The sequence below is a fragment of the Phocoena phocoena genome, chromosome 10, assembly GCF_963924675.1.
Source record: "Phocoena phocoena chromosome 10, mPhoPho1.1, whole genome shotgun sequence".
NCBI lineage: Eukaryota > Metazoa > Chordata > Mammalia > Artiodactyla > Phocoenidae > Phocoena > Phocoena phocoena.
Genome location: NC_089228.1, coordinates 70,736,274 through 70,757,771, shown reverse-complemented (window position 1 = coordinate 70,757,771; position 21,498 = coordinate 70,736,274). Strand labels below are relative to the sequence as shown.

The following is a 21,498-nucleotide window of genomic DNA, read 5'->3' as shown; positions in this document are numbered from 1 at the left end:
CTGGAGGCCTCAAACTGGAGCCACGCACCGCGCTAGAGGCAGGGTCGCCACCTGACAACTCCTAGATCAGAGAAGCAGCCCCTTCAGGAAACCCATGTCTGGAAAACAAGTTTCCTTTTCTGGTCCCCTGACTCCCGTGCAGGTCCCTTCAGGTCTCGCCTTGAGTGGTGCGATTTATGAGGCAGCGTGTACTCTGAGAGGGCAAGTCTGGAAAGAAGACGCAGGCGGCTGCCTCTCCCGGCAGATACGAACCCCTCCCCCTCCCCCTCTTATTAATTCACACTTTCCTGTCGGCCTGGAGCACCCTGGAGGGGCCATTTCTTTTTACCTGAAGCAGAGACAGGCATCTTACTTGATTTACAGGCGCCAGGGGCAGGTGGCTCCTCGGCTGGTTGCTAAGGTATCTTTTAAATGGAAATCAGGGTGGAGAGATATCACATATATCGTGCCAGCCATCTGCTAAATGTTGCCTCTTCTGTCTGGAACAGCTCGAGGTGGTTCTGGCAGGAAGGCAGGGCCAGGGGCTGGGGGAAGGGCGAGGAAAGTCTGTGGTCTCCACATCAAGTGAAGGAACAGGAACTTTCCTTTTGTGCTGCCATGTCTGCTGTGTCCCTTAGTTCTCCCCTTTCTGTCCTCATCGTTCTGTTTTTCCTTTGGTTTTAAATATAAAATCCCATCTGGAGATTCTGATTACAAACCACCAGCCTAGTTCCACAACTCTATATTCATTGCCAGTAGATTTAATTGTGTGCGTGCGTGCGTGTGTATGTGTGTGACTCACTACCATCGGGCCTGGCGGGTGGGTCTTTCTGAGCCAATTAGGCCTCAGCTTCCCAGAACACCAGCAGCGTTCCTTCCAGGCCCATCCCCAAGCAGGAAACACAAGTGCCCAAATTTAGTTGAACAGCTGGGTTGTCGCAGGTTACTAAGCAATCTCATGGTAGAGGCAGCCGTTTTCTACGTACACCAGGCCCATGGAAGCCTCTAGAGGGGCCTCTTCTACTCTCAGGGCGGCCTGGAGCCAGACTATCCTGAGTTCAAGTCATGATTCTTCTCAGGGGAGTTGGGAGAGTTTGGGCAGGTCCAAGTCTCTTTGAACCTCACTTCCTGGTGGTTAAAACAGGGGTAGCAATACTCAGGCCACGAGGTACGGTAGATCAGGTTGCTCACTGCACAAGGCTGTTCAGCTAAGGAGGACTCCAGATGCCCGGTGGGGACACCTCTTTGCAATTACACCGGAGCATCTTAATGGACTAGTGGCAGCATTCACCTTGCAGAGTTGTTGTGAAAACCGCGTCCAGAAACCTAGGGAGGAAGGGAGGAGAACTGTTCCTACCCTGGGCAAACTCCCAGAGACGTGCTGATTCTCTCAGGCACTGCAGGGCCAGGGGAGACTGTTTCTCTTCCTCTCCAGCTCATCGCCTGGTCCCTCTGGCAACTCCCCTGCCTCGCCCCTCCCCTCCCCCCAGTCCTGGCTCATAGACATTCTGAGCAGACAAGCTTTTGCTCCTTTGCGGATGGATTCCTCCCATGAAGGCTGATTCTGACATTTGATACCAGCATCCATTTCATAGCCTCGCTTCTGATCCCCACGCACCTCTCTCAGCTTTGGCCCCTCCTGCCTGCTTTCATCTGCTTCTTTGTTCCTGATACCAGCCTTCTACTCCTAATCCGCCACCTCTCCGTGGTCCCCTCCACCACCTACACCATTCCGAGATGCTTAGAGGGACCTGGGTTGCTCCTTCTAGCATTTGTTCAAATCTCCGCTCAAAAGAGGGATCCTCCCCACCCCCCCAGGTGTGCGCTAGTTGCCTGTTATCTACCCCGTTCCCCTCACCTCCCTCCCAACTTGGGGTTTAAGCTGCTTTTTGTTGGCTGTAAGAGTAATAAGTGACGGTTCTCAGAATACAATTTTAATTAAGATTCAATAGTCACTTCTCTGTCAGTAAGCTTCCATGCTGATTACTTAAAATATATTTACCCAGCTCTATTATGTCACAGATTTGAATTCATTAGATGTTTGTTAATCCTCAACAAACTCTTTTTTAAAATGTGGTTTGTTTAGCATAATTTACAGGGGCAAAACTGTTTGAAACCATGGGCCCCGTGCAGGGAGTGCATCCCAAAGTGTCCGGATCGTTCCTGCTTGCCGCCACTGCCGTCGCTCTCTGCCGGAGGGCAGGCGACACAGGCAGGGATGGAAAGGCCCAAGCATGCCTTAGGACAGGGCAGTCAGTCCATATCTCACTGATGCCGCCCATGCTGTCAGCCTTCCAGGACACAGGGCAGGGTCAGAGAGGGAGGAGAAAGAGGATCTGGAGGGACAGTGGAAGATACCCCCACAGGCCACCAACAGCCTCGGCTCTGGACTCAGATGCACTTGACAATGATCATTACCATTTCCTGTGTGTGCAGCGATGGGAAGATGTTGGAAAGTGCTGCTGAGCCTGAGAAACTGCGGTGTTTACTGGCAAGAGCTCATGAGGGGGATGCCCTTCTCAAGGGGCCAGAGGCTTTCAGAACCCTACCCCCACCCCATAAACACACACATGCACACGGACACAGGCACGCGTGCACACAGCCGCCTGCAGCTGAACTATCAAGGGACCTCCTTGGGTGTGGCCATCCCTGTGTCCCCAGTGGGTGTAGGAGATGCCACTGACCTCTCCTTGAGCAGATGAAGGGGCCAGAGACCTCTGAGCTCCCTGACTCTGCGGCCACAATGAGCCACATGCTTGAAAGCACACGGATGGCCGGTAGAAGACACTCCTGAAGCTTCTGCGTGACCAGGCCACTCCACGAAGATGGTTTTCTCAGCCGATCAGCCAGGTGAGCCCCGGGCAGAGCTGGTACAGAACTCAGAAGCTCAGCGACAGTGCCAGAAGCTCCCTCGGCTCAGCACATCTTATTCATTCACTCACTCGATACTGATTGGGCACTTACTACAAGTCGGGTGTGGTACTGGGTGCTGGGTGCACAGGGTAGATAAATTCCTGCCTTGTGGAGTTTCCAGCCTAGGGAGACAGATATGAAAGTGATTAAGGAATTGTATAAGTGTGGTGAGCAATACGTAGGACAAGTATAGGATGCTAAGGGGTCCACAGCAGGAAGGTCTGTTTTGGCCTAGGTTTTGGAGAGGCTTCCTGGAGCAGGTGCCATTTAAGCTGAGCCTGGAGGTGGGCTAGGAGCTTGGTCAGGCAAGAGTGGAGGTGGGGGAGAAGCCGGGAAGAGAGCAGGGCTTGGAGGAAGTCCCGGAGGAAGATCAAGCCTGGCAGTTATAAGTGAGAGAGGTCGAGTGTAGTCGAAGCAAGAAGAACAACGGAAGAAAGAGTCGTGAGAAAGTAAGTGGAAAAATGGGCAGAACCAGCTCCTGCAAAGACTTGTCCTTGTGCTAAACATAAGAAGAGGGACCTAGAAGGCCATGCATTTGGGCATGGAGAAGGTGGCACAAAAGCTTCCACATGTAGACACCTCTGGGATGGATGTGCCTGCTGGGACCTGGGTCAGGGCAGGCTGGTACCCCTCAAGGAGGAGATGGGCGAAAGCAGGGACCTCAAGCTCTACTTCCTTTGCTCATGGGAGCTCAGAGCAGAGCTGCATGGAAATAGGCATGTTGACAAAGGCTTTTAATGAGGGTGACCATAATGAAGAAGATGTAAAGAAAAGAAAATCCTCTGGAACAGAAGTAAGCAAAGTCTTTCCGTAAAGGGCAAGACAGCAAATATTTTAGGCTTTTGCTGGCCATATTCTGTCTGCTGCAACTACTTACTTCCACCATTGTAGCATGAAAAAAGACATAGACCATATGCAAACATGAGCATGGCCATGTTCTAATAAAGCTTTATTTACAAATACAGGTGGCAGGCTGAATTTGGCCCTTGGGCTACAGTTGGCTAACACCTGCTCTAACGGTGCTGTCCATTGTGGAAGCCCATAGTCACATAAGGCTATTGAGCATTTGAAATGTGCTCTAAGTGTTAAATACACTTGGATTTTGAAGACTTAGTACAAATAAAAGAATGTTGACCATCTCATTCATAACTGTTTGTATTGATTACATGTTGAAATAATATTTTGGATATAGTGGGTTAAGAAAAATACTTGATCAAAATTGATTTCACTTGTTTCTTTTCACTTTTTTAATATGGCCATGTAATTTAAATGTAATTTAAAATTATATTCGTGGCTCGTATTATGTTTCTATTGGACAGTGCTGTTCAGGAATAACACTCACTACAGATAAAATGCAGAGTAAATCTCACCCCGAAGGGTTTCAGGTCGGAGATTTACCCTTAAAGAGACAGAATGATGGAACTCAAATCTTCACAGTAAAGTCATATCTGATTGGAACAGGTTTTTAAGTTTACTATGTATCTTTTTTTTATCAGCTGGTTGTTTTGTCTACATCTGTGCTCCTTAAACTGGGAGCAATAGAGCTCTACTTCCTCAAGGCATTAATAGTTGTTATGCAAAAAGTAGGAGTATATTTAGCTTAAAAAAAGGAGCAATGCAGGATTAAACATTAATTCAAATTTCTTTACTGCCACAGAATTTCTCAACACTTCTACGAACTTGCTAGTGCAGCGAGAGCTTTTGAAAGGGTGAGCGAGAGTGGGCTGTGCTTCCCAATTCAGTGGCCTTGCAGAACCCTATTTAGCACTCCTAGAAGGCAAATCGAGAGCTGTTGGTCTGCGTGATGCTACACGGCCAGTGTGCAATGATTTTCCAAAAGTCCAACTCAGTTGATGTTCTTAGTACTACAAAAATAGAGCCACATGGAATAATGATGAAACTGTAAGATTTGGAGATTCAAAGACCTGATCCAAAGCCCTGTTCCTTCCTTCCCTGGATAGTCATTCTCACAAAAGCAGCTACTATGCAACAGGCAGTGCTATAGGCCTTTTATTCAGTGGTGAATAAAAACAAGCCCCAACCGTTTGGGGCTTTTTTGCCAGTGCAGAACACAGACAATAACAAGACACTTAGGTGAAACATACAGTAACTTAGATAGTGATCAATTCCAAGGAGAAAATGCAGAGCAAGGAAGAGGGATGTGCACAGAGGGTAGGGCCTTGGTGAGAAGGTGACTTTTGCATAAGGACCTGAAGGAAGCTCTTAGACCATGGACAAGTCCTCATCTATATACACAGATAAGCCTTTCCCCATGAAGGGTGTTCCTGAAGCCCAGATGAGGTGATGTATGTGAAGGTCTGGGCAGGGGACCCAGCACATACTAAGTGCTCAGAAGAGGTCCACGCCTTGGCTTCCCATCCCACCTCCTTCTTCACCTCCCTGAACTCCCAGAGATTCACCCACTATGTGGATTCCCCATGGTGAAGAACTTACCCAAAGCCAGTTCCCCACTAACACTGGCATCTCCCAGGGACAGCTCTCTCCTTGTCCATGTTCTTGTTCTTAGGGAATGCTGGTCCAATTTGGTTTCATGCTGAGCCTAACCCAATTGAGAAGGCAAAACCACTTCAAAATCCAGCCACAAAACACTTTTCAAATCCAATGATTATTCGATGAACCACTGGTATGGAATTATCCATCCATGCATCCATCCAACAAATATTTATTGAGCATCTAATATGTTCCAGGCACTGTGCTAGATGTGCAGGTTATAGCAATTAACAAAATAGAAAAAAGTATCTGCCCTCATGGAACTGACATTCTAGTGAGGGAGATAGAAAATATTCCATAAACATAATTAATAAGTAATTAAATAGTCTGTTCCAAGGTGATAAGAGCTAAGGAGAAGGGAAAAAGTGGAATCGCATTGGAGGGACTGGTTGAAGAGATTACACCTGCGTGAGCAGATGCTACTCTACTGCTCCCCAAGGCAGGGGGTGGGTGTGAGGGAGGAAGCTCTGGGCCAGGGCTTTAGGAAGTCGCCTCCTGACCCTGACCTTGTGTCCCTCCCTTCCAGGCGCCGTGGCCTGAGTGACCAGACCATGGAGACCCTGCTTGGTGGCCTGCTGGCGTTTGTCATGGCGTTTACCGTGGTCGACGCCTGCCCCAAGTACTGTGTCTGCCAGAACCTGTCTGAGTCACTGGGGACCCTGTGCCCCTCCAAGGGGCTGCTCTTCGTACCCCCTGACATCGACCGGCGGACGGTGGAGCTGCGTCTGGGCGGCAACTTTATCATCCACATCGGCCGCCAGGACTTCGCCAACATGACGGGGCTGGTGGACCTGACATTGTCCAGGAACACCATCAGCCACATCCAGCCCTTCTCCTTCCTGGACCTCGAGAGCCTGCGCTCCCTGCACCTCGACAGCAACCGGCTGCCCAGCCTCGGGGAGGACACCCTGCGGGGCCTGGTCAACCTGCAGCACCTCATTGTGAACAACAACCAGCTGGGAGGCATCGCAGACGAGGCCTTCGAGGACTTCCTGCTGACGCTGGAGGATCTGGACCTCTCCTACAACAACCTCCACGGCCTGCCCTGGGGCTCCGTGAGGCGCATGGTCAACCTGCACCAGCTGAGCCTGGACCACAACCTGCTGGACCACATCACCGAGGGCACCTTCACCGACCTGCAGAAACTGGCCCGCCTGGACCTCACCTCCAACCGGCTGCAGAAGCTGCCCCCGGACCCCATCTTCGCCCACTCCCAGGCCTCCGCCCTGACGGCCACGCCCTTCGCTCCACCCCTGTCCTTTAGTTTTGGGGGAAACCCACTGCATTGTAACTGCGAGCTTCTCTGGCTGCGGAGGCTCGAGCGGGACGATGACCTGGAGACTTGTGGCTCCCCGGGGGGCCTCAAGGGCCGCTACTTCTGGCACGTGCGTGAGGAGGAGTTCGTGTGCGAACCGCCTCTCATCACCCAGCACACGCACAAGCTGCTGGTCCTGGAGGGCCAGGCGGCCACACTCAAGTGCAAGGCCATCGGGGACCCCAGCCCCCTCATCCACTGGGTGGCCCCCGATGACCGCCTGGTGGGGAACTCCTCCAGGACTGCCGTGTATGACAATGGCACCCTGGACATCCTCATCACCACGTCTCAGGACAGCGGCGCCTTCACCTGCATCGCTGCCAACGCCGCCGGGGAGGCCACGGCCACGGTGGAGGTCTCCATTGTCCAGCTGCCACACCTCAGCAATGGCACCAGCCGCACGGCGTCCCCCAAGTCCCGCCTCTCGGACATCACTGGCTCCAGCAAGACCAGCCGGGGAGGTGGAGGTAGTGGGGGCGGGGAGCCTCCCAAAAGCCCCCCGGAACGGGCTGTGCTAGTGTCCGATGTGACCACCACCTCGGCCCTGGTCAAGTGGTCGGTAAGCAAGTCGGCCCCCCGGGTGAAGATGTACCAGCTGCAGTACAACTGCTCCGACGATGAGGTACTGATTTACAGGTGAGCCCGGGACTGCGGCAACACAGGGAGGTGTCTGGCTGGGCCAGGAGGAAATGATGGGGAGGGTTTTGAACTGTTCCCACCTATGCCCCACCTCCCCAGAGGTGGCTGTGGGATTCTGGGGACAAACTGTGCCATTTGTGCAGGTGAGGGGAAGTAGAATGAACATTACCTACAAGTTTAAGAAGACGGGACCCCACATGGGCAGCCCAAAGAGATGTGTGTGTCGGAGGACCATACCTCCCAGGTCCGTGACTGTGGTAGGTGGGCTCGTGGCTGTGAGCCTCAGAACTTTCTGTTTTGAGCCTCAGATGGAGGGCACACAGTAACAATGAGCAGAACTCTTGGCCAAAGAATCTGACTCCTTCAAGGAGGGATGAACCTGACCTTCACCTGGACTTGTAGGCAGTCACGGTTAAGGTCAGGAGGTGTAAAATTCAGATCATCACTCTGCCACTTGGTAGTCGTCTAATTCTCTTGCCTTGCCTCAGTTGTCCTCATCTGTAAAACGGGGATAATCGGCACCTGACTTGGTCAGCAGGTAATTGAACTCAACTCAAACTGGCTGAAAAAAAAGAAAAAGGGAGAGGTAATGTGTTGGCTCATGTAATTGAAAACTTGGGGACCTGCCTCAGGCCCCACAAACATCCTGCATTCTCAGTTTCTTAGCTTCCCTAAGTTTCATTTTTCTTCTGATTTGGCTTCACCCTCAGACAACCTCTTTCCTCTAGGCAGCCCTAGAAGGAGAAGAGCATTCTGGTCCCTCAGAAGGCCTGGATGAGCTCTGATTAACCAGAGCAGGCCATGTAAGCCTACTGAATATTAGAGGTGGGGTCATCCTGCCCACCTGTCCTGACCGCTCTGGGTGTCAGTCTCCTCATCTGGAAATGGAGACACTGATGTTCATCTCCTTCCGTGATAATCAAAGGGCCATTTCCTAGGCTGATAGAAAGGGAGATTAAGACTGAAAAGCTGCAACAGAATTGCCTACGCTTTCCGGAGAGAGGGAGGTGCCCACAGATGATGGGTCCAGGCCAAAGGGTCTGGGGCTGACCACAGGTGTGTTTCCTCCTCGGCCAGCCTCAGCTTGTGTTAAACATGACAGACATGGCCTAGAATCTTACAGCTCAAGGAATGCATGGTTTCTTTTGAAATCCTGTGTGTTTTATTGTATGCATTTAAAATGATTATTCTGAGAGGGGATCCCATATACTTCACCAGACAGCTGAAGCGTCCATGGTACAAGAGAGGTCAAGAACCTTGATCTGTCAATGAGGTTTCTTCCAACTCTGACTTTCTCAGTTGATGAATCGGTCTCTGGATGGGAAGCTGTGGGGAAAGGAAGGCATTTATTCACCAAACGGAGTCCATGAGATGGAGGGTGGGTACACCATGGAAGCTGCAGGAGCCAAGGAAATTCCCTTACCTGGCGTCATATGTGTGGCTCGTCTGGAGAGCACCTTCATTCTCAGGATGTAGAGAAAACAGCATTAGAACTTAACTGAAGTATATGCATGTCATATATATATATATATATATATATATATATATATATATATATATATGAAATTAAACAATATATGTTTTGTATTCATATATATATGAAATTAAACAATCTGCATATATATTTTTCCTACTTATAAAAGTAATAGTCTTTGTAGAAAATTTGGAACATAGACAAAATGATAAAGAGAGAGAAAAAAAATGACCTGTAATCCCACCACTCAAAATCAACCAGGAGCATTTGGCCTCTAAGTTTTATTTCAGTTCAAAACAATACTTATGATCAATCTAGCGTGTCCTTTTGTTTCTTAATTCTTTTCACTCAACATCGTAGCTTGCTGAGATCCCATGGTATTAAAGTACTTTAATCATTTGGCCATACCGTAATTTATTTAATCAGTCTTCTATTGTTGGACATTTAGGTTGTTTCCAATTTTCAGTATTAAAAGTAATGCAGCAAAGAAAGAAAAGTAATGCAGCAACGGATGTATCTTTGTACATAAATACATTTGTGCAACTTCAGTGATTTCCTTAGCATATTTTCTTAAGGGTTGAATCACTGGTTTCACGGGTAAATTATAACCTTTTTACATTGCATATAAACATTTATTTATCCTCTCACCAGTGGAAGGTGACAGTGCCCATTTTGACCGCACCTTTGCCAATTATAGAATATATATTTACTTTCATTTTTGCCAATTTCATAGGTGAAAAATGGACCTTGCTTTAATTTGCATTTCTTTGATACCTTGTGAGGTTGACCTTTTGAAAATAAGTATATTTCTCACTTGTGAATTTATTATATGGTTTTGACTTTGATATAAAGTGTAAAGGCAAAAAGCTACCAGCTCTGAGGCTTGCAAAGGCGCAGGATGAAGGGACATGCAGTTTGTGAGGGGGAGATACTGGCATCAAGGTGGCAGCAAGCCAAGGTTGCCAAGATGGCACCCCTCCCTGGGGGTCTCAGAAGCCCTCCGAGGGCCATGGGAGAGATCGGAGGTATACTTCTGAAGTCACTCAAAGCTGAATTCAAAGTGCTTTTATTTTGTGATTGAGATCCTAGAGACACTAGCTTTATAGATAGAAATATAGGCACACCTCAGAGATATTTGGGGTTGGGTTCCAGACCACGGCAATAAAGTGAATATTGCAATAAAGCGAGCCACGTGATTTTTTTGGTTTCCCAGTGCATGTAAAAGTTAGGCTTACACTATAGTGTAGTCTATTGTGTATAACGGCGTTATGTCTAAAAAAAGTACAAACTTTAATTAAAAAATACTTTATTGCTAAAAAATGCCAACCATCATCTGAGCCTTCAGCGGGTCATAGTAGTGACGTCAAAGATCACTGATCACAGACACCATAACAAATAGAATAATAATGAAAATGTTTGAAATTTTGTGAGAATTACCAAAATGTGACACAGAGATTTGAAGTGAGCACATGCTGTTAGAATAATAACCCCTATAGAATTCCTCAATGCAGCGTTGCCCCAAATCTTCAATTTGTAAAAAACAATATTTGCAAAGTACAATAAAATGAAGTAAATGGAAACGTTAGAAATCTCAGGGAAAAAAAATGCAGATAACAATGCAGATTTCCCCTTATTGTGGTCTTGAAGATTAGAAGAGAAGCAGCACGGAAAGCTCTCCAAACAATGCAGGCACGTAATAGTAAGTGTTCAAGGAATACAAAGTATTATTATTATTGTTATTGGCAATAGTGATGGTTATAGTAACAGCAATGGTGAGCGTTGAGACCATTATCTTGTCTGCCGTCCTGGGCGAGAAACGGGAAGAGTATGGTTAGATACGCAATTCAGTCTTTAAGAAGTTGGATTTCCAAAATTTAGAGAAAAAGGACAGCGTGAGTCTGTAGCCCGATAATAGTGACAGCAATCACCAGACAACATTACTGCCAGCTTACTGTGGGTTTCAATGTAGCGTTCCAAGAAGTAAATATCTCATTTAAATCTCCTGGACATACCAAGAAATATAAAAGACCAAGAGAATTAAAACTCTCCCAAGCTTGTACAGCCAGAACGAGGCAGGACTGATCTGAACACAGGCCTCTGGTTTCAGTGCCCAGACTTAGCCACCATGGCTGTGCTGCCCTCACCCGAACAGTGAAGCTGGCTGTTAGGACAAATGGGAGACTCCAAGAAGGATACAGTGGATTTTTAGAAAGCAAACCGTCCCCATAAGAAAGAAGAGACACCAGTGGGCTGAACAGTGGCTCTGTGACACGCTCGGCCTTCAACAGGGATGTGTACAAAAGCGGGCCAGAAAGGCTTCTATCCAAAGATGAATATTAAAGAGGAGCACACACTGTACAGAGGGCAGGGCTCTTAATCCATGTTCACAGCAGGAAGGACAAATGCGCTGGTTAGGAAGGAGGCTGCAGGAGGACTAGACAAGAGCCACAGGGAAAGCTGCAGTTTCCAGTTGGCCTCCACCTTCCCCGGCAAGAACAGGGCCAGCGATAATGGTACACATCTGCGCTGAGAGCTTACTTGAACCGGGCGCTATTCTGAGGGCTCTATGTGTACTAACTCATTGAGTTTTCTCAAAACCCCAGGAGGTGAGAACTATTGTTATTCCACGTCCCATATAAGAAACTCGCCCAAGGTGTTACATGGAAAGTAGCAGAGACAGAACTGGAATCCAGGCAACATGGGAAGGGCAAGACCAGTACTCAAGGAGGAAACCAAGGCCAACAGAGACACATCACACGTACCCAAAGGGTCACATCCCAGGACTAGAAGACACTAGCTGAGTTTCCCAAGCCCGTGGGGGTGGGCCTGAGACAGCATGGACAGAAAGAGAAGTGCCCAAGATGGGAAAAGGGTGGATAGTCTCCTTTTGGAGACTAGACCCCATAAAGCATAGGATGCTAGGCTGGGCAGAATTGCTCGACAGGTGGCTATAAGCCCTTGGCGAAGAATGCTGATTGCCAGGACCCAGAATGGGTTCCCAGGGGACAAATCCTGCCCAAGTATTCAGCTGTCTTCAGGGGACACTATGACCCAGTATTTCTTTCTTTTTTTTTTAATTGAAGTATAGTTGATGTACAATATTACATAATTTACAGGTGTACAACATAGTGATTCACAATTTTTAAAGGTTATATTCCATTTATAGTTTCTACAAAATACTGGCTATATTCCCTGTGTTGTACAGATTAAGAAGTTTGTACTTCTTAATCTCCTACCCCAATCTTGCCCCTCCCACCCACTGGTAACCACTAGTTTGTTCTCTATATCTGTGAGTCTGTTTCTTTTTTGTTATATTCACTAGTTTGTGACCCAGTAGTTCTTTCAATCTGCCTCCTTGTCATTCACGAGCGCAGCCCCGCTCCTCAGTGACATCCCTCCTGACACAGCATTCTCCACGAGACCCTCACCCCTATGCATCTCCAAGGGGGAAGTGGGCCAGAACCTCTGGGGTGATAGGTGCTGTTGGAAAACATCCTAGGAGTTTCTATGGCTGTGATTCACTGCCGTAAACGGAGCACATCACAACCGTAAAGGACACTTGACAAAAATCTTACCCTGTGTTTGGGCCAGAATGGAGACGTGTGAACTGGTGAAGTGGACTTGTAACTGGTCAAGTAATCAGGTTGCTCAACAAATTGATGTGAGCATGGGAGAAAGCCTCTGCCTTGTGCCCATACCTGCCCCCATTCTGTACTGCTCAGTATGTTTTCTTATAGACATGGATAATGACACAGAAAATATGTATTCTCTTTCCGTTCAAAAACTCAACTGCATGAGTTCAAGGTGAGGCACATCTGGGTTGACTGGAATTTTGTGTGGCATCGGCTCAGAGTTTTAGCTGATCTCAAGGACATCATGGCCTCAAGGTGATGGAGCTGCCAAAAGACTCCTGTAATTTTGGGTTGTGTTAACAGAGGTGAAGTGCTCAGATCATGGGAGGTTACAATTTTAATCACTGAATCATTCAAGCTGGTCAGAGTGGAGCTGTAACACGTTTAATACAGGATGACAGAATCTCAAGAGATTATCTTTACCAATGGCAATATATCCAGAGATCCGTTGATGAGAATGGGATTCTAGAATCTTGTGAGATGGGCAGAGGTTACCTTGGAGATGACAGGATTTGGGAAAGGAGTCATATATCCCTTAATTTATTCAAAGAATGTATGAGTAGGAGAGAGGAACACACACACACACACACACACACACACACACACACACACACACGAAAGCAGGCACTGACCCGTTACAATAAAAAATTTCCAATAGCAGCGTCTGTACCTACCTCTCTCATTGCTCTCCATCTGGCTGCAAAATGATTTGGCTTGTGTCTTTCTTCCTCTCTAGCATGTGCTATTCATACCTACTCATCTGTGGATCCCTAGCTCCTAGTAAGTCCTGGCCCACAACAGCTATGGAGTCAACATCTGGTGAACTGAACAGAACGGAAATGAACATCAGAGCTGCCCAACAGCAGAATAAACAAGGGCTGCCATAAGGTGGTGAGCTGCCCATACCAGAAGGGTTCGAGCAGAACCCGGCTAACTCCATGCCAGGGATGCTGAGTGGTCAGCCTAACTGTAACCATTGACTTAAGTGAGCCTACCCTGATGGTCTATGGCTCTGTTTTCTTATTATCCCATGATCAAGGCAATATGGTTACCACACTTGCTAAATCCACCTGCTTTTGCCAGTTGGGGCCACATGGCATCTTGCCTCCCAGGGTTAGGGTGCCCTGTCTCATAGGGGTTTAAGCCCTGAGGCCTGTGGCCACAGACAGGGACCTTGGTGGAGGCTCAGTTGTCCAGCCAGATTGGACACGTCATTGACAGGTCACCATTGACCAACCTCATGGGCCTACAGAAGCCCTGGGAACTGTGAGCTGTGTCTGAAACGTCAGGTTCCATTCTATATACCAGGAAGGGGGAGCAGAGGCATGGCTAATTCCAAGCCGTGGATAACTCAGGATTTGAATTTGGCTATGAAATAGTGTCTCGCTTTTATTTTTTTTAATCAGATAATTAGCTCCCTAATTATCTAATGGTTTTTGCTGACTTCCCAAGCCATTTGCCTTCCCTGAGTACACACGGCTGAGCCCTGCCGGCAGCCCTGGGTCACGCTGGACACGTACAGTCCACAAGTGGGGCCTGGCCTGTTTCCCGTGTGACTGAGGAGGGCCAGTTCCCGCATCTGTCTGCCCCAGGGCCTGCCCTTTCAGGAAGTGGCTGGCATTAATGGGGGCAGTGTCAGGGGGGTGGGGAGGAGTCATTGAGGGGAAGAGGAAGGATGGCGAGAGGGGAGTCAGAAAGAAGGGGGCCTCCCCTCGTGCATGAGAAAGCAGAAGCCCATCCCAGCTCTGCTTCGTCCCCCATGTGACATGGTAAGTTAAGTGCCCTGCATGTCATTAGCAGCCCAACTGACATTCACAAACACTTGCCTCCAGGCATGATGTTGGAACAGTCCCCAGGAGGGCCAGGGAACAGCCAGCATACTTCTATAGCACAGTGTGGAATTAGCCAGGATGCAGCCTTGTCTTTGTGCCGCTTAGTCTGTTGTCATCAATTCCGTGTAGAAAAAGTGAGGGGTTATGAGGCAAGAGGCCTGAAGGTGGTAGAAGATAGTAACCATTCCATGCCCCGACCCCCAATTATCTTCAGACCCCCCTTTCCATGCCATATTCTTCCATGATTGTCAGACATACTCCCCACCGTGGGGGAGACTGAACCACCCCACAGAGTTTTGCAGGGCTGGGGTTAGGGCATTGTTTTGTTGTTGTTGTTTTTCTTTTTACTGTTGCTCTGTTTCCCCTCTGGGGAAAAAATAAAATGGCAGATTCAGCCAGTTTCTACCCCATCAGGATCTTATGAATCAACACCTCAGTTCGTCCCCCCTACCCCATGAAAATGTAGCCCTCTCCACCTTGGGGTGGAGGGAAATTTACTGATGAACCTGGGATCTTGTGGATATGGGAAGAAACTGCTAGGGACAGGTGCTCCCTAAAGGAAGAGTCATGCCATATGCAAAACCTGACACCTATGCAGGGGGAAGGTTCTTTGACTCAGCTGCTTCTTTGACATCTCAGCTTCTCCTGAAACAGTGGATTGAGCCCTGACAGGCAGAGGAAAAAAAGGTGTGAAGGAGGAAATTGGGGTGTGTGGGGTAGAAAGATCCCTGGCAACTCCCTGGTCAGAGCCAGATGAGCCTGGCTGATCTTGGGTTTTATATTGATTATATTGATCTTGGGTTTTATATTGATTATATTGATCTTGGGTTTTATATTGATTATATTGATCTTGGGTTTTATTTTGATTATATTGATCTTGGGTTTTATATTGATTATATTGATCTTGGGTTTTATATTGATTATATTGATCTTGGGTTTTATATTGATTATATTGATCTTGGGTTTTATATTGATTATATTGATCTTGGGTTTTATATTTTCCTAAATTTCTTTTACATTTTGCTTGACAATAGAAATCTGATGTCCACAAGTGGAGATGGACAGGACAAATATTATACCCATTTTATAGATGGTGAAACTAAGTCTTTAATGAATTGAGTGGATTTCCCAAGGTTCCACAAAGCAAAGACTAGAAACGTGGTGTCCTACGTCCAACGCCAGGTACCATGCTGTGGGGCACATCTCGCTGAGATCTCAAGGAGTTTTCCTTAAGGCTGGAGACTTGGGCTGGGGGGCACCAACTATAACTTCTTTTTCTCGGAAGGATGGGGTAACCCACTGGGAGTCTGCTGAGATTTTCCCTTCCAGCTTTAGTTGCTTTCCCCACATTTCTAAGGCCTAGCCGTGGCAATTAGGATGGATAGAAAACTTAACCTAATGAGATTTAAGTTCATAAGGGTTTATGTCTCTTGTGTAAGAGAAGTCCAGTGGAAGAGAGTTTAGCCTGGGTTTCTGGGAAGCATGGCCACCAAGGGCCCAGCTCCTACCTCTCTGATCTGCCATCCTCAGCACACAGTTTCTGTCCTTAAGGTTCCCTCATGGTGCAAAATGGCTGCCGGCACTCTAGCTTTCACATCTCCTTTCTATACAGCGGGAAAGATAAAAAGCAGAAGAGCCAGAGGGCCAAGGGGAAGAGGTTCTCTGAAACTCTACCCAATAACGTCTGCTTATATCTCTTTTGGCCACACATGTCTGCAAGGGGGGCTGGGAAATGTAGTTTTTTTAAAACTAGGCACAATGCACTGCCAGTAATATACAGAAGACAAAGAGGCAGCTAGCACTTCTAGAACCTGAGTTTGCACCCTAACTCTACCATTTACTAGTCTTGGGATCACGGGCAAAACACTGCGTCACTGTCAGTCTCTGTTTTCTTGTCTGTAAAATGGGAACAGAGATTCCTTTCTGCATATGTTATATAGACAGTGGCATGAACTGAATGAGATCACCTATTTGAAAGTGCATCTTTCATATTCAACTGTGAAGTACAGGATACATGTCATTACTTATTGTTATTAGGAGCCTGTCCACTTTCCTTTCTTAGCCCCCTCTTTTTGTCCCTGTTCTCCAGGCTTCTTCTTGTGGCTCCATTCTTCAAAACCTTACTCTAAGAGAACTGTAAATTAGGAAAACAATCTGATAGAGTTTTAAGAGATCAAAGTATAAGGTGTCACCCCTTTCAGAAATCTTTGCAGTTCAATTGGAAACTCTAAAAGACCCAAAGGAGTGAATCTCTAATGGTGGAATTTCAAAACCCACAGCAAGTTTGTGCATAGGAGAGACATTTTTCAGGGGTGCCTTCCAAGAGCATCTCAAATCATATCACCATTTTATCATCCTGCCCCTCCTGCTCTGCACAAGAAGATGACTCCACTCAGATTCAAAAACCTTCAGGGCATCTGTTCAGAAGTGACTAAATTCTCTACTTGTCATTCACTCTTTATTCTCAAAAAGTTCTGTCTGAAGACATCTTCGAAGGGAGAAATAATTAGCAGGAGTAAAGGGAGTTGAATTGTGCATCCAGTCTACTTTTCTTTTGGAGTGTGGCTTTTCCCCCTCTAGTAAGTGAGAACCAGAGAACCAGTTCCTTGTTAATTTTATATACATTTGGTTGGTTTGGGGGTGGGGGTGGGGATATTACTTATTTCTCACCAGGAAATTACCAAAGAAGGTTTACAGAGGGAGGGGTCAGGCTTGAGGAGTGTCTGGGACTTGGGGATCATGCTGGTGGTGGCAGCCATCAGAATGACACCAAACACAAACACTCATCTGACAACTAGAATTTCCCCCAAACATGTTCACAGCAGCCAGCTCCTTTCAGCCTCGTAACAGCTCCAGGAGAACTGTGGGTGGGGGAAGTGTGAAACCCAGGCATTCTGACCTGGAGCCTGAGGTTTCCCACCACCCCAGTGTTCCCCAAGCCTAGCTGTGCACCAGAATCCCTGGGGAGCTGTATCCTCTCTCCAAGGGATCCTGAGTCAGCTTGGGGTGGGGCCCAGGCGTCCGTGTTGTTAAAGCTCCCCCGGTGACTCTGATGTGTGTTCAGCATTGGGCCGTTGTACCTAGGGAATGGGCGGCACTGATGGGCAGAGCTGCTGTAAATCCCACGGCTGGGGTTTGGTCTCTGAACTTCTGGTGAGGGAAGAAGTCAGGAGACCTGGCTTCCCATCCAGCTCTACCTTGCCCTGGTCATCTCACCACTCTGAGACTTTGCTTCGTCTATAACATTGAAATACAAACCCCTTCAAATGGGGTTATCTCCAAAGAGATAAAGTATGTGAAACATTTAGGAAACAAAAGCAGCCTGTGCATTTTAGTTGCTGGAGTCATTTTTCTTACCCCCCAGCTGAGGCTCAGTGATTAACACCAGGGGGGTCGAATCCAGGGCTCCAGACGTGGTCTCTTATCCCCCTCCCTTTCCTTCTCTGAGCCTGAGGCTTCTCATCTGCAGAATGGGGATGATGATAACTCACAAGGATGTTGTGAAATGAAAAAAGATGTAAGACGTGAAGAGCATCTTCAGATAGTGTCAAGTGCTTCTCGTAGCAAAGATCTGACTATAGTGGTTTGACAAAACTGGGGGTTTGTTTGTTTCATGTAATGGAATTCCAGAGGGATATAGCTCAGGGCTGGTATGGGAGTTCCATGGACCTCAGGGACTGAAGCTCCTTCTTAGGTCAGTTGCAGTCTTCAACATGTGGCTCACTGACCCTTCCCTCTGGGACTTCCTCAGGTGTGCCCAGCCCACAGGGAGGGCAGCTGAAGTGCAGGAGAGTTGACGTCCCCAGGAGCAGCCCCACCCTATGCCAGAGGGAGTTGGAGGATTAACACCCCGGCTTCCTCCCCCAGGGGGAAAGAAGAAGGACAGCTGAGGCATGTTCTGTGCCGTCTCCCAGAGGGTCCCAGTAGGACTGAGCCCAGATTGCTCACAAGGGCAAGTTGCTTAGCAAAACAGCCTGTCTGGCCTTTCCTCCCCATTCCAGAGAATCCTGGGCCCGCCTCCCAAATAAACTACTGGCACTCAAATCTTCATCTTAGAGTCTGCTTCCGGGAAAGCCCAGCTAAGACAGGTACCAACCTTCTGGATGAGTCAGCCCCTTTAAATAGTCCCCCAGAAGCCCCACCCAAGGACCCCTGCTTCCATCTCATTGTATTTCCTCAGACCATGTCAGAGCCTGAGAAAGTTGCTCATTTGCTCAGGTATGTTGCTTTCCCAAGTAAAATCAGGGCTCTGCAGGGGACTCAGAAGAGGAGGATGGATGTTGGGCAGGAGTGCAACCGCCACAGAGCCGTATGGGAGAAAGCGTCTGTGTCATCCACGTCTCTTGGCACCTGCCTACAAAATCCCGGGAGCCAGTAGCCAGTGTGGAGTTTAGCTGAGGCCAGCCTGGGAAGGAAGGTGATCTGGGCTGATTTCCTGCCACACTGTGAGTGCTCTTTGCTCATCTCTAGAGACACTGAGACAGAGAGAGAAGCCAAGAGGGCTGTCTGAGTCCTTGCCAATTAGGCCTGTGGTCTGGCGTGTGTGTGTGTGACGAGAGTGGGCACCCCATAGGTGACAGAAGGGTTCCAAACATGAAGTCAGATTAACGCCCATCATCTTCAGAGCCTCAGAGGTGGTGGGGGGTGGTGAGCCAGCAGAATCACACAAAACCACAGACTGTGATACGCCAGCCCGAGGTGAAAGCAGGGCCACGGAGACATGCAACGCGCATGAACAAGCTCATTAACTATTTACAAAGGAGAGCTATTTCTAGCTGGGGTGGGCTCCAAAGACGGGCTCCCACTTGTGCTGTGGCTGCAGGGCTGACGCTGTGGGTGGGAACTAACTACTGTTGCATCGTCAGGAAGGTACTTGTTCAGAAATTAAACATCACACGGAACTATAAGACCCTTAACCTTCTAACCAGGTAATTAGTTAGTGATGATACTAAGTTAAGGGGCATTTCAGTTTAGTAATTAGCCACCCAAAAGGTGAAAATGTAAATGAATTTGCTTGGTGAACTTGATACACTTGAGCTTTTTCATGAGCTAATGGAAGTACATTCACACGCCTGGGTTGGGAGGGGTGTATTCTGTGGCTGGATGGGGCAGAGCTTCTGGGAGCAGGTGGAGTGAGGTATAAGCTGTGTCCGGGGGAGTAGGTGGGATTTGGAAGGAAGAGGGGAGGGGTTAGCTGTTTTAGGTGGAAGCAATAAAGAGGCCGAGGCAGGAATGATCAGGCCTGGTCGAGGACCCCTGACAGCCCCAGTATGTTAGTCAGTGTCACCACAGTAGTGCTGCGTGACATACAACCTATTGAATCTTCTTACTTGTGGGTCTGCAGGTTGGTTGGAGTTCACCTGGTCTCAGCTGGGCTGGGCTCCAGGCTCTGGGTCTGGTTTAGATCTTCTCTGTGTATCTCGTTCTGGAGCCCAGGTAGGGTGTAGTGGCCACCCAGAGTATGTTCTTCTCATGGTGACAGCAGAAATGCAAGTGGGCAGGTGAAGAAGCAAATGTCAAGCCTCTGCTGGCATTACATCTGCTAAATCCCATGGGCCAAAGCAAGTTACAAGGCCAAGCAGGGCCTGCATATCACCCACTGTCGGGCCACGGCGAGGCTGTGGAGGTTTTATCTTATTAAAGAGAAGTGAAGAAACAGGTCCAACAGCTCAATCTACCACACCTGGCTTGCCTGGTGAAAAGGCTGTCTCTAGTGCAGTGGTTCTCAGACTTGAGCACGCATCAGAATCACCTGGCAGACTTGTTAGCACACTGATACAGGGCCCAGCCCCCCTGAGCTTCTGACTCATTTGGTCTGGAGTGGGGTCAGAGAATCTGCAGTTCTAATGCATTCTTGCAGTGATGCTGAGCTGTCCATCTGGGGGCCACTCTTTGAGACCCTCTGGTCTAGGGAAATAATAAGACGTTTGTTCAGAGAGGACGGAAGAGGGCAGACGGAGGGTGTCTGTCATTGAGACACTACTGAGTGTCACACACAATAGCTATACTTACTGAGCCCTTACTACATTCTAGGTATTGTTTTAAAGACGTGCTGTGTAAGTCATTCTCTTATTTGGTACATTAACCCTGTGAGGTATGATATTGCCACTTGACGGTTGAAGACTCTGAGCCATAGGGAGGTGACATGACTTACAAGGTCCCCCAGCTTGGAGGTGGTAGAGCTGGAGTTTGTAGCCAGTGCTCTGTCCTGACTTCAAGATTTCTCCTGTTGGCAGTGGGGAACCCTGGTCAAGTTCTGAGGGGAGAAATGACCTGTGGTGGAGAAACTCTGGATTTGGAACTGGATAGTCTAGGCACAAACCACACTTCGACTTTTGGTATCTAGACTTTTATTTATTCAATCAGTAAATACTTATTTTGTGTCTGCTTTGGGGTAGAATCCAGTCAAGACCATAGGGTTAGAACAAGATAAGCAAAGTGCTTTCTACAAGGAGCTTACATTCTTATGGAGGAGAGGGATGAAAAAATTTTAACGTGCACTAGGAAGAAAAATAAGTAGTGCAAGGAGACAGAGACTGGGGAGCCGCTGTTTTACATGGGTGGTCAGAGGTGGCCTCTCTAAAGAGTGAACTTGGAACAGAGACCTGAATGGAATGAGAGGAAGAGCCATGCAGGGGAAACAGCAAGTGCAAAGGCCCTTAGGGTAGGATGCTGGAGACGCAGCAAGACTCCGGTGAGTCTGGAGGAAGGCTGACAGCGAATGAGGTTAGAGAACTGGATGGGGCTGCATGATGTAGGTCCTCATCGGCCATGGCGAGGCCTTGGACTTTATCTGGAATGGGATGGGAGCCATTGGGTGGTTGAACACTGGAGAGTGGCATGATGTAACTAAGAAAGAAGATTCTGGCAGCTGAGTGGAAAAGAGACTATCGGGGCAGGGGCGGAAGCAGGGAGACCAGGTAGAGGACGGTTTCAGGGGTCTTAGCAATGTCTTGAGACCCTCCCGATCCTTAATGTCAACATCCATAAAATGGGGGGAACGACCCCTTCCACCAAAATTTCCCGTTTGGGCTTGTTATGACGGTGGAGGGAGGTCAGGGCGCGGGCACGTGAGTGAGCCGGAAACACTCAGGTAGGGAACAAAGCAGCATTTTGTGACGATGTTTCTGGCAGACTCCTTGGGGCTCCATCTCCCTGGCCCGGGAACCTCCCTGAGGCCCAACCCACAGCCACAGTGGACAG

General features: G+C 48.2%; 1 protein-coding gene across 1 annotated transcript in view; it reads left to right on the top strand.

Annotated features, from left to right (window-relative positions):
- The first annotated feature begins 5,954 nt into the window (after positions 1 to 5,954).
- LRFN2 (leucine rich repeat and fibronectin type III domain containing 2) overlaps positions 5,955 to 21,498 on the top strand; it is a 35,995-nt gene continuing 20,451 nt past the window's right edge. Inside the window, exon 1 of the mRNA XM_065885644.1 lies at positions 5,955 to 7,354. Within this exon, the coding sequence (XP_065741716.1) occupies positions 5,955 to 7,354 (1,400 nt within the window). The remainder of the gene's footprint in view (positions 7,355 to 21,498) is intronic.